Source organism: Phodopus roborovskii, unplaced genomic scaffold (genome assembly GCF_943737965.1).
Source record: "Phodopus roborovskii unplaced genomic scaffold, PHOROB, whole genome shotgun sequence".
Taxonomy (NCBI): Eukaryota; Metazoa; Chordata; class Mammalia; order Rodentia; family Cricetidae; genus Phodopus; species Phodopus roborovskii.
The window spans coordinates 7,056,288-7,072,683 of record NW_026125506.1 but is presented as its reverse complement, the minus strand read 5'-3'; the positions used below and the strand labels follow the sequence as shown (position 1 = coordinate 7,072,683).

General features: G+C 50.4%; 1 protein-coding gene across 1 annotated transcript in view; it reads left to right on the top strand.

Moving 5' to 3' along the window:
• The first annotated feature begins 1,215 nt into the window (after positions 1 to 1,215).
• Fbxw8 (F-box and WD repeat domain containing 8) overlaps positions 1,216 to 16,396 on the top strand; it is an 86,963-nt gene continuing 71,782 nt past the window's right edge. Inside the window, exons 1-2 of the mRNA XM_051176519.1 lie at positions 1,216 to 1,604; positions 12,628 to 12,732. Of these exons, the coding sequence (XP_051032476.1) occupies positions 1,296 to 1,604; positions 12,628 to 12,732 (414 nt within the window). The 5' untranslated portion in view covers positions 1,216 to 1,295. The remainder of the gene's footprint in view (positions 1,605 to 12,627; positions 12,733 to 16,396) is intronic.

Below are 16,396 nucleotides of genomic sequence, written 5' to 3'. Positions count from 1 at the left end.
ACTCAGTGTGCCCCCTCCCCTCCCCATGTCCAGAATTTGCTGTCTTGGTCCACATCAACACCATGTTGTCAAAACATAAACTGACCCTTTACGTCATTTGAATCCCATGCTCCAATGCAGCAGAGCTTTTGTGAAAAGAACAAAGAAAATTAAGGGGAAAAAAATCAAGACACATTTAAAATACATGGGTGGAAATATCAGGTAGGGGTTACACAAGGTGGGGGCGGCGCTGCTGTAGGACTCAGATGCTATCTGGTGACTTTTTGATCTTTGGAGTTGGGGGAAGTTAGGAGCTAAGCTAATACATCAAAAGGCTTCACCTGACTGTCACAAGGACGCTAGAATGGACCCAGAGATGGGAAGGAATGGCTCACAAGAGGGCTAAGGCCAGCCAAAGACAAACAGTAATTAGGCTCTGGACCTGCAACATTCCAGCTTCCCCACACTCACTGAAGTTCTGACCACTTAATCAGCCTTCAGTGGAAGGCTTGGTGGGAGGTGGGGTTTATTTCCAGAACTTTCCTTCACAGATACTTCCCCACCTTACTGCATTTGGATTTTTGGTTCTGGAAACCTCTGGTGATTTTCTGTGGCTGGGTTTTCTCTTTATTAGCTAGTAGTTTAAATGATACCTGCTTAGAGAGGCCAGGACTTCATGCCTATCCTTAATCACTAACGGTTCCCTCCCAGTGTCAGTTACTTTGTTATTTGACCTTACTTCTTATTTTTCTAACATAACCTTCCCCACAGATTCAGACATTCACATTAAAAAAAGATTTACCTCAGTTTTATTTGAATTTGGCTGTGGTGTGTATAGATTTTAACTCGTACTTCAGGCTGAGCTGGCGGCTCAGCAGAAAGGGGTGTTTACAAGACTGACGATTTGAGTTCAATCTCTGAGACCCACAGGGTGGAAGCAAGAACCGACTCCTCTGAGTCGTTCTCTCGCTTTCTCTACACACACACACACACACACACACACACACACATACACACACACACACACACACACCACAAAATAAATAAATAAAATACAATAAAAACACTCTTAAAAAAATAAACGCTACTTTTCCAATATGTATTTAGCAGCCATTTAAAGCAGGATGAAAGAAAAGCCCTCCCTTGGTGCAAAGGTGGCAAAAATCGGGGATGCCAGAGCGGAGGGGCGTGGCCGACCGGAACCTAAAAGCCACGTTCCCGGAAGTTTCCGGCCAACGGCGGACCCTTCCTGCGGATGGACGGTCCGTCAACAGCTGGCGGCCCGAGGGTGACGCGTAGGCCCGGGAGCGTCGAACATGGACGACCACGGCCTGGAGGAGTTCCGCCGGCACTGGCAGGAGGAATTGCAGTCACAGGCGCTGAGGCGGCGGCGGCGGCCCGACGCCGGGGCGCGGTGGCCGCGGAGGCCCGAGGCGGGGGCGCGCGGTGAGCAGGCCTCGGGGTACATGGCGCTGGCGCAGGGTCTGCTGGAGGGCGCGGGCCGACCCCCGGCGCCCAGGCCCGGACGGGCGGACAGGAGGGACGGGACCAGCCGCTCTCGCTCACCGCCCGACCGCGACGCCGTGGAGCCCGAGCCGCTGGTGGACCAGCTCATCCGCGACCTGGTGAGTGGCCCGGGACAAGATGACTTCCCCTGTGGCCTACCCCGCGGAGGTGGGGACGTGGCCACAGCAGGGACTCTGCACGCCCACGGCGCCCCTGGAAGCTTTGGTTCTCCGCTGGGAGTTTTGCTCACGAATATTTTGGGGGTGTTGACAGGAGTTGTGTGTGCATGTTGTTGGGCTTGCAAGAGCAACTCTTAGAACGGGGTCCCCAAAAAGAGATTCTAACGTGTGAGTTTGAGAAATCCTGCCCTAGAAGCATCCTTAAAATTGTAAGAAAGGTTGACTTTGGAAGAAGGTCCAGAAAAAGCACAAGACGGAATTAATGTTCAACTTTCTCTGTATTATTTGACTTTCCTAACTTAACGCGTGACTAAAACAAACAAAAACTTAAACGAGAAGAAACAAAAGGGACGAGGAAGACGTTAATATCCTTAGGAGGGTCTTAGCCTTTGGAGACTCAGGAAGCTTTTACTCCAGTATCCTTGACCAAGTAGGGAGACTCAAATCAAGACCCCACCCCACCCCACCCCTACCCCCCAACAGGGATCCATGGCTCCCAGGTTGAGAGTTAGGCAACAGAAAGCTTTAATGGCGTCATTCAAACCAGGTTAAAAGGAAATTTCAGCTGCGTTCCAGTAGAGAATACTTTTCTGTAAGTGAAGTTGTTTAGTGCAATAAAGGGACAGAGCTAGCTAGAGTGATGGCTCAGTAGTTAAGTGTGCAGCCTGCTCCTCCGCACTTGGGTTTCTAGTTCCGGTGTCAGGTGGCTCACAGCTTCCTGTAACTCCAGTTCCAGGAGATCTAATGTCTGTGGCTTCCGGGGACACTTGCACACAAGAGTACAACTCTCCACGAAGACACACACGTATACATTGTAGAAATGGGTGGATTTTATGCAATGGACAGTTTTATTTAAATGACACTAATTGCTTCTGTCTTGAGCTTCAAGTCCATTCCCCTTTAAACCAAGTGTCCTGACTTGTGCTCTGCCTTGACTTGAAAATGGGCTTAACCTGAGGTAGCTACTGACTTCTTGTACAAATGAAGGGACTCAAAAGCAGCGTTTCCTGCAAGGTGCCTGGGATTACCCAGCTGATGGGGATTGAATTTGGGTCCCCGTGTTTTAACTTCACCAGGTGAAGTTTGAGTCGGCCTCCTTGGAGACCTTGGTGTTGTGTAGGTTCCTGGGTCCTCTCAGACTTGCTAAATCAGCAACCCAGGGAAGGAGGCCCACATCTGATGGAGGCTGAAGAGAGTCTCAGCTGTGTAGCCACTGTTGGACCCTGTTCTGGCTAGTTTTATGTCAACTTGACACAAGCTAGAGTTACTGGAGAGGAAGGAGCCTCAATTAAGAAAATGCCTCCATAGGATCAAGCTGTAGGCAAGCCTGTAGGGCATTTTCTTAATTAGTGATTGATGGGGGGAGGGCCCAGCTCATTAGGGTGGGAACACCGTGGGGCTGGTGGTCTTGGCTTATGTAAGAAAGCAGGCTGAGCAAGCCGGTAACCGGCACCCCACCATGGCCTCAGCATCAGCCCCTGCCACCACGTTCCTGTCCTGACCTCCTGCAGCGATGGACTGCAATGTGGAAGTGTGAGCCAGATAAACCCTTTTCATTCCCAACTTGCTTTGATCATGGTGTTTATCACATAGTAGGAACCCTGACTAAGATAGGCTCTAGATCCCACGCTCAAGACTTTCCAGGCCTCACACTCAAGCAGCGTCCCCAAAACAAATAAAGTGTCCTAAAATGGGAGGGGCCTATCGGGGGCAAGACCAAGAGCGTAGCAGAGTCTTAGGTTTCTTATGGAGTTAGCAACAGCCTGTCCTGTATCCTGTCCCTGGCTTTCACTGCCTTTCAGAAGCGCTTCCTTAGGTACTGTGGAGGCCTCTTTCGAGCAGCAGCCAACACTCCAGTCAGTGACACCTGTACCAGAAAGAGTCAGTAGGTCATGTGCTTAGGTAACTGGAGTTACAGGAGGTTGAGCCACCAGATGGGTGCTAGGCATTGAACTTGGGTTCTCTGGAAGAACAAACTTCGCTTTTAGGAGGAAAAAAAAAAAAAAAGATTTATTTATTATGTATACATACCTGTGTACCAGAAGAGGGCACCAGATCTCATTATAGATGGTTGTGAACCACTGTGTTGTTGCCGGGAATTGAACTTAGAACATCTGGAAGGGCAGCCAGTGCTCTTAACCGCTGAGCCATCCCTCCAGCCCCAGACTCTGCTCTTAAGATGTTACTAATGTCAGACACACACACACTGTCTCTGTCTCTCTCGCCCCACGTGTGGACCCTCGGGACTGCCACATTTTATTTGCGACAGGATCTTAGTCATACAAGCCAAGCTAGCTGACTCTTGAACTTCCAGGGAAAAGCCTGTTTCTTTTCTTCTCTACTTCTCCGGGATCACAGGCATATTTCCCCAGACTTGCAAGGCAAATCTTTACTGACTGAGCCGTCACCGTCACCCCCACCCCTGGCCTTGAGCTTTTGATCTTCCCAGCCCACTTTCTGAGTGCTGTAGTTGAAGCCTGAGCTCGGTGTTTCTGAGACAGTGTCTCATTGCTCCTATCAACCCTCTCCCACGGCCATCTTCAACCTGTCCTGGTAGCTGAGCGGGAGGACGGTACCTTGGCTTTTGAGGGTCAGTGAACTCATCCTGTATCTTCAGTCTAAAATATGATGCGAGTATTTATTTAAAAGCCTCAGGTGCCTGTGGCAGGGAGTGTGAGCCCCACAATGTATGGGAGTCGCAGGGCAACTGAGTAAGTGTTGGGTCCTTGACTGTAGCTCATGGGTGCTTCACCCCACTTCTTACCAGGTGGTTTTGTGATGACTTGTTTAATGGCGGCAACCAGAATTAAATATTAAATAAAAAATTAAATGGTGGGTAACGTAGGATATTTTTTTCTTTTTTCAAATGTTCAGTTTTCTTTATTTAAACAAAGCCTATATATGATCTGAATAACACTGTACTATATTCTAGCATGATTGCTGGTCAAAGTACACATTGTATCAAGGAGTATTTTTTTTTTCCTAAGGGAGTCCTTTACTGTTACACATTGCTGTGAAAAGATGCTATGACCAAGGCAACTCATAAAAGAAAGCATTTAATTGGGGCTTGCTTACAGTTTAAGGTTAGTCCATGACCATCATGACAGGAAACAGACATGGTGCTGGTATAGTGGCTAAGGGCTCTACAGGCAGTAAGCAGAGGGGGAGAGAGGGAGGGAGGGGATAGGAAGAGAGAGAGAGAGAGAGAGAGAGAGAGAGAGAGAGAGAGAGACTACCCTCTCCTCCTGCAAGGCCCCTCACCTCCTTCTCCAAGGCCATGCCTATTAATCCTCCACACCGATCTGATCTGCTAACTGGGAACCGAGTATTGGAATATATGAACCTATGGGGGACATTCTCATTCAGATTACCACAGATCAGGGTAGCTTCTAGCTCAGAAATCCTCCTGCCAGTTCTAAGACCAGAGATGTGGGAGGAAATGTTTCGGTTGGTTGTCTCTTTTTTTCATCTGGTGCATGTTAGGGCTGTGCTTTTGTCAGTGGATTTGTCTGTCGTGAAAACTGTCTTTTGACACTGTATGGTCACACTTTGAAATGCACCGTACAGCTCGATGCCTTCTCTAGAATGCCCCCGCCCCCTGTCATGTTTTTGGTGCCGTCTCTACTGTGTTATAGCTAGCGTGAGGGCAATGAAGGGAAGCGTTGCCTTCCACTGGTACAGCTGCATTGGAGTGTCTTCGGTTGGACATAGGCCAGAACCTTTGACGGACAAGCACAGCTGAAGCAAAACTGTGACGTGCCCTTTGTGAAGTCCGGCCTTCTTATGCAAGGCTCTTAATAGCAGCACTTAGCCACTTTGCTTATGGGAGTGGCTTGTCAATACCTACACTGGCAGTTGGCATTTTGGGTGGACCAGTGCAAGGGATGGCATACCCTGGTCAGGATTCCAGGGGCAGGAGATGCATACGGTCTTTCATGTCCCTCTCCCTGGGGACAGTGGTGGCATTTCAGTTAGGCTTATGTAAGCTGCTTTAGTACAGGCTTGTGACTGGTTGCATTTTATCATGTGGATCGAATCTGACTGACAGGCACAGATGCCCAACTCAAACTGGCCTGACAACACCCACTGGGATCTTCGATCAAGTAACCATTCCAGGAGGTGCTGCCTATTCTGGGCACTGGTGTGACCCGGCTGGGACCTCTCCCGTCTGTCCTGCTTGTCTGCTGGCTTTCTGCATAGTAGGCTGTCCCTTCCTGAGAGGGCAGCTAGGGCAGCTGCAGCTGGATGCTCTTCCACGGTAGCGGTGCTGGGAGAGCACAGCACGGTTCTGTTGGACACAGCTGAAGCCGCGTTCTCATTGGTCCAGACTGAGTCGTCCTGAGCCAGTTACTGATTGAGATTTGTCCAGATTTGTGTCCAGTGCCCACTCCCGTTCACCTGACAGGTCCGTACTCACTGTTGAGCTAGGGCAGGGGAGTCGGCTGTGCCCAGAGTGGACTCTGCCTTGGCCTCCGAGGCTTCATGGTTGGTGGAATGATCCTGGTTCGGATAGGCCAGACCTGGTAGGACTCTGGATCTATCTACCTGGATCTCAGATTCAGATCCTGCTGCTGGCTAGTTAGTTGTTTCTCTCCTGGTATGCCGAACTCATTGTAAACAGAGCTGGAGTGACTCCCGGCCTCTGCTGCCCTTTCCTGTTAAGGCTCAGCTTAATTCCATTTGCTAAGCAAACTCTCTCTGATCCCTCCAGCCCAAATTTCTCTCTTTAAAATGCTACCAGTGCCATTCATTTAAAAAACGAACTAGCAGACTGCTCTGTGGGTGTTTTTGCCCATGATCTCTGTGTGTATTTACTAAAACAAATATGAATGCCTTTACTGGAAGGTTCTGTTCTTCAAGCTGTATGGACTTCGTCCATCCGTCCATCCGTGTATCCCCTTCAGTCCACACTGTTCATTAAACGGCGTGTTAGCCACACACGATTCTAAGTGCTAAGGTCAATAGCAGTGAGCAGGACAAAGGCTTCCGTGTCTCTGGGCGGACACTCGCCAGGTAAACAGGTGCTCTGGGGAGAAGAAAACCCAGGCTGAGTGGAGAGCGTCTGAGGAGAGGGGCTCTGTCTTACCCAACCACGCCCTGCAAGGCTTTCTGGAAGGTTGAGCAGCAACAGGGGAGGGTCTACATAGAGAGTCTCTGGTGCTAGTGGCTTCTTGGTTCTGAGAGCTGAGTGGTCCTATAGGTCATACCCCGCGCTTAGTTTAATGCTTGCAAATCCTTCTTTTTTACTTTTTAAAAAAATAATGTGTGTGTGTATCTGTATGTCAGTTTGTGCATGGTGCCCATAGAGGCATCAGATTCCCTGGAGCTGGAGTTGTATGTAGGAGGTTGTGAGCCATCTGACATGGGTACCGGATTTGGATTCAGGTCCTCTGCAAGCAGTAACTGCTCTTAACCACTGAACCATCTCTCTAGCCTATGTACTTCTTTCTCTTCTTCCTTCCTCCCTCCTTCCCTCCCTCCCTCCTCCTTCCCTCCTCCCTCCCTTCCTTCCCTTCCTCTCTTCCTTCCTCAAGACCAATGTAGTTGGAATTTTCTTTGGTCTGCCAACCCAAATAAAGACGCAGATACTTATTATTAATTATGAGTGCTGAGTCTTAGTTTAAGTTTGCCTGACTAGCTCTTTTAACTTAGTTTAACCTGTTTGTATTATGTTTTGCCTTGAGGTTTTCATCTTCCTTTCATTTTGTATGTCCTACTTTCTTGTTTTCTCCATGTCTGGCTGTCCCCTGGTGTTTTCCTGGCACCCCCCCATCCAAAATTCCTTCTCCTACCTTCTCCCCTCAAGTAGAAGTCCCACCTTTACCTTCTCCCTTGCTATTGGCAGTTCAGCTTTTTGTTAGACCGTTCAGGTGCCATAGGCAGGCGAGGTAAAAACAGCAACACATCTTCACATAGCTGAGCAAATGTGACACATCTTCGTATAGTTAAACAACTATTCTGCAACAGACCTGGTCTCTTGGAGCATCCCTGGCTGCTCTACAGTTCTTAAAATCCCTTTGACTTAGGGATCCTAACACTTGTTTTCACACCAAGCTCCCCAGATTCTGTAGTGGACCCTGGCGCTCAGATTGTGCTTTGGCATGTCTGCTGGACATTCCAGCCCTTCCCAAGCAGAGCTGAGCTTTCTTCTTGAAAGCACCTCTTCTGCCCTCTGTCTTGCCTGGTCCCAAGTCTCCCATCCCAGCGTGGGCTCACAGGAGCTTTGTAAGCAGAGGCTGGCCAGTTGGCTGCACAGACTTCCTTCACTGCCACACCCAGCCTCTGGGGAGTCCCCAAGTTCACAGCTGCCTCATCTCACCCCCTTCTTTGCTGGCACCCCCAGGGAAATCACCAGAAGGTGATGAATAAGAATGTATCTCACAGTTTTGAGACCAATTCTAAATAACTAAATCTCAGTGTCTTTACCAGGCGAGGGCATGTGTGAGGCAGGTTAGCTTCTGTAGGTGGCCGTTGTCTGTGCTGGCAGCCTGGATCTTTATTAAATACTGCTGGGCTCAGGGTTAGGTTCGATTGAAGAGATAAATTGGCTTTTTGTGGACTGCTTGGGAACTTAACCTCTCTTTACAGCATTATTTTTTTTAAGAGAAAGGATTCCTAAGTTCTAAATAGCTGACTTATTAATGAGCCCTGCTATACCTTGGGGGACTATCCCCTGTATTTATTCTATTTTATATGCGATGACTTACCTCCATAAAAGATTTAGGCCCTTCATTGTAGAGGCCATTTCTCATGCATTTGCTAATAGCACTTCCCCTCCCCCAGTCCTGGGCATGGTCCTGCATTCAGACAGGGTTTTGCACATAAATTATTTTAAAGCTCGATGGTGTGCCTCCTGTACAGATATCTAGGACTCTAAGAAGGAATCCGTGGTGTGCATTGACATTCCTGTTGGTTTGTGCCAGGGAAGTGTTTGAGCCCAGAATTGTTGGTTCCTATCTGGAGAGCATTTGAGACTGTCCCCATCAAACACCTTGTTTTCTCAAGCCACAAGTGAGATTGGATGCCGTCCATTCCTGTGGTGGGACTGTGTGGTGTGTGGGTTGAGATAAGCCCAGCAGACAGCAGGCCTCTGTGTCCCAGAGTCAGTAGAAGCCTCCCGAAGATCTGTTTAAACACTACTCTGAGAGCGTCTGAGTGGCGGTCGCCACAGAGATAAGTGTTGGGAAGTGCATCCCAGTCTGTTTTCTTCCCTCTGCACTGATTCTGCTCTTAGTAATTACCCCTTCTTCTCCTAAGCAAGGGAAGGCAGATTAAATTTCTGACACGACGTCACAAAGGCCGTCCATTTATGGGATCAGGCTTATAGTAGCACATGGGGGACAAATCAACCTCTCTGGGGACAGATCCCTTCACAGTTCCTTTCAGTGTTTTTGGAGTGAGTCCAGTAGACTTTGGGAAAATCCAGTATCCACTGACCTTAGTGTAACACAACCCCTTTGTGTGACTCCTCCCTTGACTGAGAGGAGTCTAGAGCCTGAGCTTGGCAAGCTCAGCTGACGCACCTACAGTGTCCCTTTAACGTTTCTGTGCTGCTGCTTCCTCAGAGCATCCATGCTGTCTGCTTTGTCATGGGGTCACCCCGGTGTGGCCCATAACTGTTGGGCTGGCTGTGTGCTCCAGGTGTCTAGGTGGCGGCCCCACAGCATCATGGTAGTAAAGAGGACTTCCTCTGCACATGAGCACAGGTAGTGTCAGTGCATTCACTGCACCGTGGGAGGAATGGCTGCATGTGGTCACAGGAGACCTCTGCAGCAGCCGTGGGAGGAATGCAATGCTGCATGTCATCACAGGAGACCTCTGCAGCAGCCGTGGGAGGAATGCAATGCTGCATGTCATCACAGGAGACCTCTGCAGCAGCCGTGGGCTTGGGCGGTTGCTGGGCTAGCTCTAACTTGGGCAAAGGTGTGCCTTCAGGTCTGAGTTTGGTTTGCACAAGGTTGACTAAGCTCATGATACAGTCTCTGGTGAGGTGTATATCACGTGGTGAGCTACTACTGACACAACAAGGTGACATTCCTGGGCCATCTTCACCTGCCTGCTCCTGTACCACCCCATCCAAAGGAGGTTTCTCCACTGGCCTCTCTGCAGCTGTGCCCTTAGAACTCTTGGGGGTGCTAGCACTCAGCACAAGGCCACATGGCCTCATTGGTTGTTTGGGGAAGGCTGAACTTAAAGGAGTCACCTCTGAGGTGCAGAGTCACATGTGGCTTAGTGGGCTGGCCAGTCGGAGGTCACAATCGAGGCTGGACGCCTTTGTGCTCAATGCAGACTACTCTCTGGAGGGGATGGTGCTTTGGTGAGGAACCCTCTGGCCGAAGGCAGCATCTAGGAGGGCTTAGCTGTGAACCAGTGGCAGGCAGCCCTCTCTGTCATCTGGGGGAATCTGAGCGACCCACTGCTCCATCACTGAAGGCCATAGATGAACATTTAGGGTGTGGTCTCCTGACTGTGGCCATGCATGTGCCATAGCTACCGGTATTCCTTTGGTGACTGGCTTCCTTGTCCTTCCTGCCATTCCCTAACCAGTGGTGGGAACAGGAAGCTCAGCCACAGGGAAGTCAGGGAGGGGCTTAGACTGACTTGAATTGACATTGTTGATTGTCATTTTGGAGTTTAGAGGTACTCCTAAGAATGGCTCTGCATGTTGTTTACAGCCTTACAGTTTATCCTTGAAACAGTGGCTGTCCTCCAGATCTTACCACAGCCCAGCAGCACAGTGTCTGAACGATCCTCTCAGTTCCTGAGTTGTTAGATGCCCTTTAGAGTTGGTGATGCTGTTCTGTGTTGGGTGTTTGGATCCTCCACGGTTTGGGTGCAGCCTCATTCTTTAGTCCTTGTGTTACTGCTGGTAAAGTCTCAGCTTAAGGTGAGACAAGGTACAGGGTAGCTAGTCACCAACAAGCAAGCTAGAGTGACTTGGACGGAAGGGCGGTAGCATGAGAACATGCAAAGGAGCTTGTGTGACCTCCAGGAAAGTGGACGGAAGGGCGGTAGCATGAGAACATGCAAAGGAGCTTGTGTGACCTCCAGGAAAGTGGCACCCAGCCTCTGCCTGCCTAGCAGCAATGCTTGCATTGCCCTCTCTGGGAAATCTCTTCCTGTGTTCCTCAGGCCATCACCCTGAGTGTGTTAGACAGGAATCCGAGGTGCTTTGGGCTGTTTAGGTGGCATCTTCCCAAACTGAGGCTCGGATCAGGGAGGGCAGTGGGAGGCCGGGCCATGCTTTCATGGAGGGACCGTCTTTCATGTTGAGCATGGGAAACAGGCCAACAAAATAGGCTTTTGATGGGAGGCTGTGACCTTTGCCCAGGATAAAAGCAAAGGCGGAATCTCATGTTCGTCTCAAGACCAGTTTATGATGACCTACCATACAGAAGCCCACAGCTCTTCAGGCGCCTCACCCCGCCTTGCTCAGCCTGGCCCTGTCGTAGCTCTGCTTGTGTGAGCATAAAGGGACCTTCTTCTCGTGTTTCTTTATCATGCAGGCAGAGTTGGTCCCCTCTGCTTCTGTAGACAAAATAATGCAGAAGAAAGGGCAGGCGGTCATCAGGGGTGGCATTGTGGATGATAGCCTCTCACCTTACATGTGCCTACCAGGTCCCAGACCAGCAGTGACCCCTGCAGGGGTTTGGGTGTCTCTTGTTGTATCTGGTTGGTAGTAGTGCTCTTCGGTGATGAGTGGAGGTGTCACTGTAGGCAAGGACCTTGTCTGCCTAGAGTCCCAATGGCTTTCCTTTGTTTTCTTAGGCAGAGACCAGTGCCTTCCAATTACCCTTGCAGATCTTTTCCTGTTTTTCTGCATGGCCAGCATCCTTCCACTGACTGAACGTTCTGTCCCTCCTCTGCCCACAGAGACTGGTCACTGCCCTTTCCCCAGAGAGCCTTTTTGGCCTGTGTCCTTAGCCTTGCTCTGTTTTCGCAGCCAAACACTGTTTCCTCATAGGCTCCAGACTCTCCTTCAGTCCTGAGACTCCTAGATGAATAGTGATAGGGTTCTTGAACATTCTTTAGCCTTAGTCTTGGAAGACTCTGGTTGGTGCTCACACTCCGCAATGCCGTGGAGGCTGTCTTCTGGAGTGGCCACCTCGTGGTGTGGAAATTGTAGTGAGCGGTAGGTTAGCAACCCGCTTTCAGCCAGTAAGCCATTGATGTTAGCCAGAGTTTATTGAACATAAACTCCCCAAGTTTAGGCTGTTGGGACGAGGGGCCCACTCTACAGCTGAGACGCTCAGTCATGGCCCTGGCTGGCAGGTGGACTGCTGGACCTGGTCATTTCAGCTTGGCCTTTCCGTGTTCTCCTTTGGATTCCTTTGTGCTCTGGGATCCGCATGACCTTATCTTTCTGCCTAAGCGTTACTGCATCTCCGCTGCCTTACCCCAGGGCAGGCTAGCTCTTGTTGCTGTGCGTTAATAAACAGCACTGGAGAACCGCTTTGTTTGTGCTGGCTCGCTCAGGTTAACCAGCTGAGCCCCCAGAGCATTGGGAAACCCTGGCTGCATCACAGCCGCCTCCTCCCTGCTCTACACCCACAAAAACATGTTAGTGACCTGGTCAGCACTTCTCCAGCTGGGGCCACCATGCCCGTGAGTTGGGGAAGCTTGCTTGGCCTTGGGGAATGGTGGCCTCCCCAGCCCAGGAGGACTTTCTTGGGCACCTGCTGCCTCATCTTCTCTTTGAAATCTGTCTGGAGGTTTCTGATGCACCTGTGCTCCATTCCTGTAGTACTCATGCTTCTCCTTCCGGAGCATCATGGGAAATGGTCACGTGACTTTCATAGTGACTGAAAGGGGGGTAGATGTGTGGGGCAGAGACACCATTACTTTACGTTCTCCCTGAAACGGCCCTGCTCTGATCACCTGCAACAGTGTCCAGTGATAGAAAGGCTTGGCGGTGCAAGCTGCTGTCCGCCTCACCCTCAACCTCTTCCCTCTTTCTCCACAGAATGAGATGGAAGAGGTGCCCTTCTTCGACGTGCAGCTGCCTTATGAACTGGCAATCAATATATTCCAGTACCTGAACAGAAGAGAACTGGGTCGGTGTGCTCAGGTAAGTGTTTACTGACACATGTCCAGGGGTCCCCAGCTCTGACCAAGTGTGGGCAGCCCCCAGGGACGCTGATTCTGTAGCGTCACGAGAACCACAGTTGATAGAACTGAGGGGTTGTATAGCAGCTACCTTGAATGCGCAGGGAGGGTCTTGTCCCTCAGCCCCTCTGGACACATACCCTCTGACTGTCTTCTGCAATGGCTCTGAGTTATGACTGGAATCCTGGGCTCTGTCTGCGAGGAGCTAGCCTGAATTAATACATCACACGTGCTAGTACAAAGATGTAGCCCTTAATCAGGCTAGTCATTAGGGTGGCAGCCGAGGGTCAGTCCAGGGACAGGTTGGTGAAGTCATGTTTTAGACACATAGTCTAAATTACCCTTTAAATAGCAGCATCACAGTCCTGAGACGAGAGAGAGGGAGACACATTGAGGGCCTGGCAGGGGCACTGCCCATTGCATGCGACTCTGGCACACTTGCCCGTGAGCAGGGTGGAGGCCAGGCCTTGGCTGCATGCAAACGTAGTCAGCATGGAAGTCAGAAGTTATGTCGTCGCCCCAGCGTCCCTGTTCACAGTAAAAGCTGCACAAGTCAGCTGGGGCAGCTCCTGGTATTGGGCCTTGTTAGGAAGTATCTGCTTCGTCAGTTACTTGGAGCTGTTGAGTGCCTTTGGTATGCAATCTCAGCAGTGCTGAGCGCCGTTGGTATGCAATCACAGCACCGTTGCCTAAGTAGAGATGCCAGCACATGTTCCTGGTGCAGTGTGTCTGCAGGAAATGATGAGGTCAGTGAAACACTGGGACACTCTGAAACCCGCGCCAAAGTGTAAGCAGTACTCAGGGCCATCAGTTGCATGAAGAGTACCTATGTTGTCATCCCCACTCCAGGAAACTCAGCTGATTGTTTTCTAGTTCACGCCTTGGCTCTGCTCCAGGAATGGAGGAGAGGGCAGAGCTATGGCAGCCCCGTGCCAGGGTGGAGTCTTGGGAGCTCTGCACCAGCTCTGCTCTGCGCAGCCCACACGATGCTCGCTCTCCTCTGCTTTCGTGGGAGTGGGCCACTGTTGAAGGAACCCTGCTTTCACATCACTTTCTGCTCTCCCATTTTGTGGAGAGCCATGTGGCCTTCAAGTACACTGCCCATCGGGGCATGACAGAGTCAGGTGGGCTTTGTCCCCTTTGGCACAGTGGGCTGCACTCAGGGGAGACGGGCTCTGCTGGGGGATTGTGCTGCAGGTGTGAACCGTTTTATTTCCAGCACACTAGTCTGGTCTCTATGTCCAGTTTGTGTGTGTGTGTGTGTGAGAGAGAGAGAGACAGACAGACAGACAGGGACAGAGAGAGCTGTTTTTGCGGACACATGTGACATATGGAACTATTGTTAAGCAGGGCCCTTCAGTGCACAGTGATGGAGCTGGCCGAGAGGGGAAGGCTGGGTCTCAGGGTCTTTACATGAAGACAACAGTGGATGGATAGCCTGCAGGCAGTAGGATTGGCTCGAGTTCTCTCGTCGTTAAAATAAACTATCAAGTAGTAAATAGAAGCAGGGTTTTCATTTGCTCTTGTGGTGTGTGTGTTTGCAGCCAGGAGAAAGTCCTTCTGTTGAATGGGGTCCTACTGCTTTGAGGGCCCCCTCTGCTCTGTCTCTCTCCTAAGCTAGGCACATTGGGGCTTCAGTGGAGTGGGGCCAGTTGTGTGGAGTTAGCATCCTGAGCTAATTTTGTGTTCTTAGAGAAACCTGTTGCTTAGGTCTTTATGCCAAGCTGCTCTCTGACTGGCAGCGAGGAAGCCTGACTGGGAACGCCTCAGAGATGCTGTTCGCCACCCCTCTGCTGAGGCCTTCAGCTATCAGCCACACAGTGCTTCCCCTCAGCTGGTACCCTGTGGACTGATGTGCCCTCTGCCCTTGCCAGCAGCTAACCTCTGGGCACCGTGTGCGGATTGTGTGTCCCTGCCGGGAGGGCTTCATTCAGAATGTCATGAAAACTGCGGGACTTTTAGGCAGCACGATTTCAATCTGACAGTGCTAACGTTTTGCTGTTTATGGTTTTGTGTCCATCCTTTCCAGGCCCACAGGACTCCTAGCATTTTAAAAGGTAATATTTTAACATGGGTATCGAGAACACCGCCAATTTTAGAATTGCAAAATTGTTTGGTTTCTGTGAGAAAAACCAAGTGCTGTTGTATAGCAGCGTGAGTAACTCTGAAGAGGGATGGTTTCTGGTGTTTACCAGCTTTTGGTGGTGTTTTTGATACAGGCTCTTGCAGTGTAGTCCAGGCTGTCACAGGTCTCCAGGCCTGTTTCAGCCGCCTCGGTCCTGGACACAGGCATGGGCCACTGTGTCCAATCCCAGCACTCCTTCTAGTTTCCTCAGTTAATTGACTATGTGTGTGTGTGTGTGTGTGTGTGTGTGTGTGTGTGTGTGTGTGTGTGTGTGTGTGTGTGAGAGAGAGAGAGAGAGTGTGTGTGTGTGTGTGTGTGTGTGAGAAAGAGAGTATGTGTGTGTGAGAGTATTTGTGTGTGAGAGTATGGGTGTGTGAGAGTATGTGTGTGTGTGTCCTGTGTGCTTTCACATGCACCACCTGCACCTGGCACCTGCAGGGGTCAGAGGGCACCTGCAGGTGGCATCCTGGAACTGATGGCTGTAAGTCGTCATGTGGGGGCTGGGAACAAGGGCCACAAGTACTCCCAACTGCTGACTGCTGAGCAACCTTTCCAGCCCCTTCCACATTCTTTTTAAAGATTTGGGAGTGCAGAGGAGTCCACAGGAAGCTGCAGACATCATGCAGGCAGCTGTTGTGTGTCTCTGCCTGTTTCCTCCTGTGACGGTCCCTTCCTTATGTGCCTGGCGGTAGCAGCATCAAGCACGTGGATGTCTGTCCACTCCCTGGCACCTGCTTGGATTTCACTGGTTTCCATGCTCCTGTCTGTTCTGTCTTATGGTGTGGGCCTGTGTGCTCACTGAAGGGATCTCTTGTACCCATCATGGACATATTGACCCCACCCCCTGCGCCTCTCCACCCCTAGCTCCAGTAGCCTCTGGCAGCCTTTGGTTAAAGAAATACATGTTGTAGTGTGAGTATTTTTTCTTTTAAAAAAATGATTTTTATTTTATGTATATTGGTGTTTTGTCTGCAGGTATGTCTGTATGCGTTTCTCAGATCCCCTGGAACAGGAGAGACAGTTGTAAGCTGCCATGTGGGTGCTGGGAATTGAACCCAGGTCCTCCGAAAGATCAGCAGTGCTCTTAACCACTAAGCCATCTCTTTAGCCCCTTTGTGGATATATCTTAACGTGCAGTTTTAGTAGTCAAGCTGCATAGGCAGTAGTGTCACATAAAGGCAGGAAGTTGCACATGGAGATTCAAGGCATGGTGGTGCAAATCTGTAATCCTAGCACTTGGGAGGCCGAGGCAGGAAGACTGTAGGTTGAAGACCACTCTGGGCTAGCTAACAAGACTCGGTCTTAAAGGCAGTAAAAACAAGGGAACAGGCCGAGGTGAACCACTGAAGATGGTATGCAGGTGAGCAGGAAGCAGCCCGCACCAGGGTAATGTAGTGGCTCTGGGGCTGTCAGCCTTCACGGAAGGGGTAATGCCATGAGCTGCCCAGATGTCCACCGCGGGACACTAATGTTTGTGTGTTTACAGTGCAGCTCTCTGATC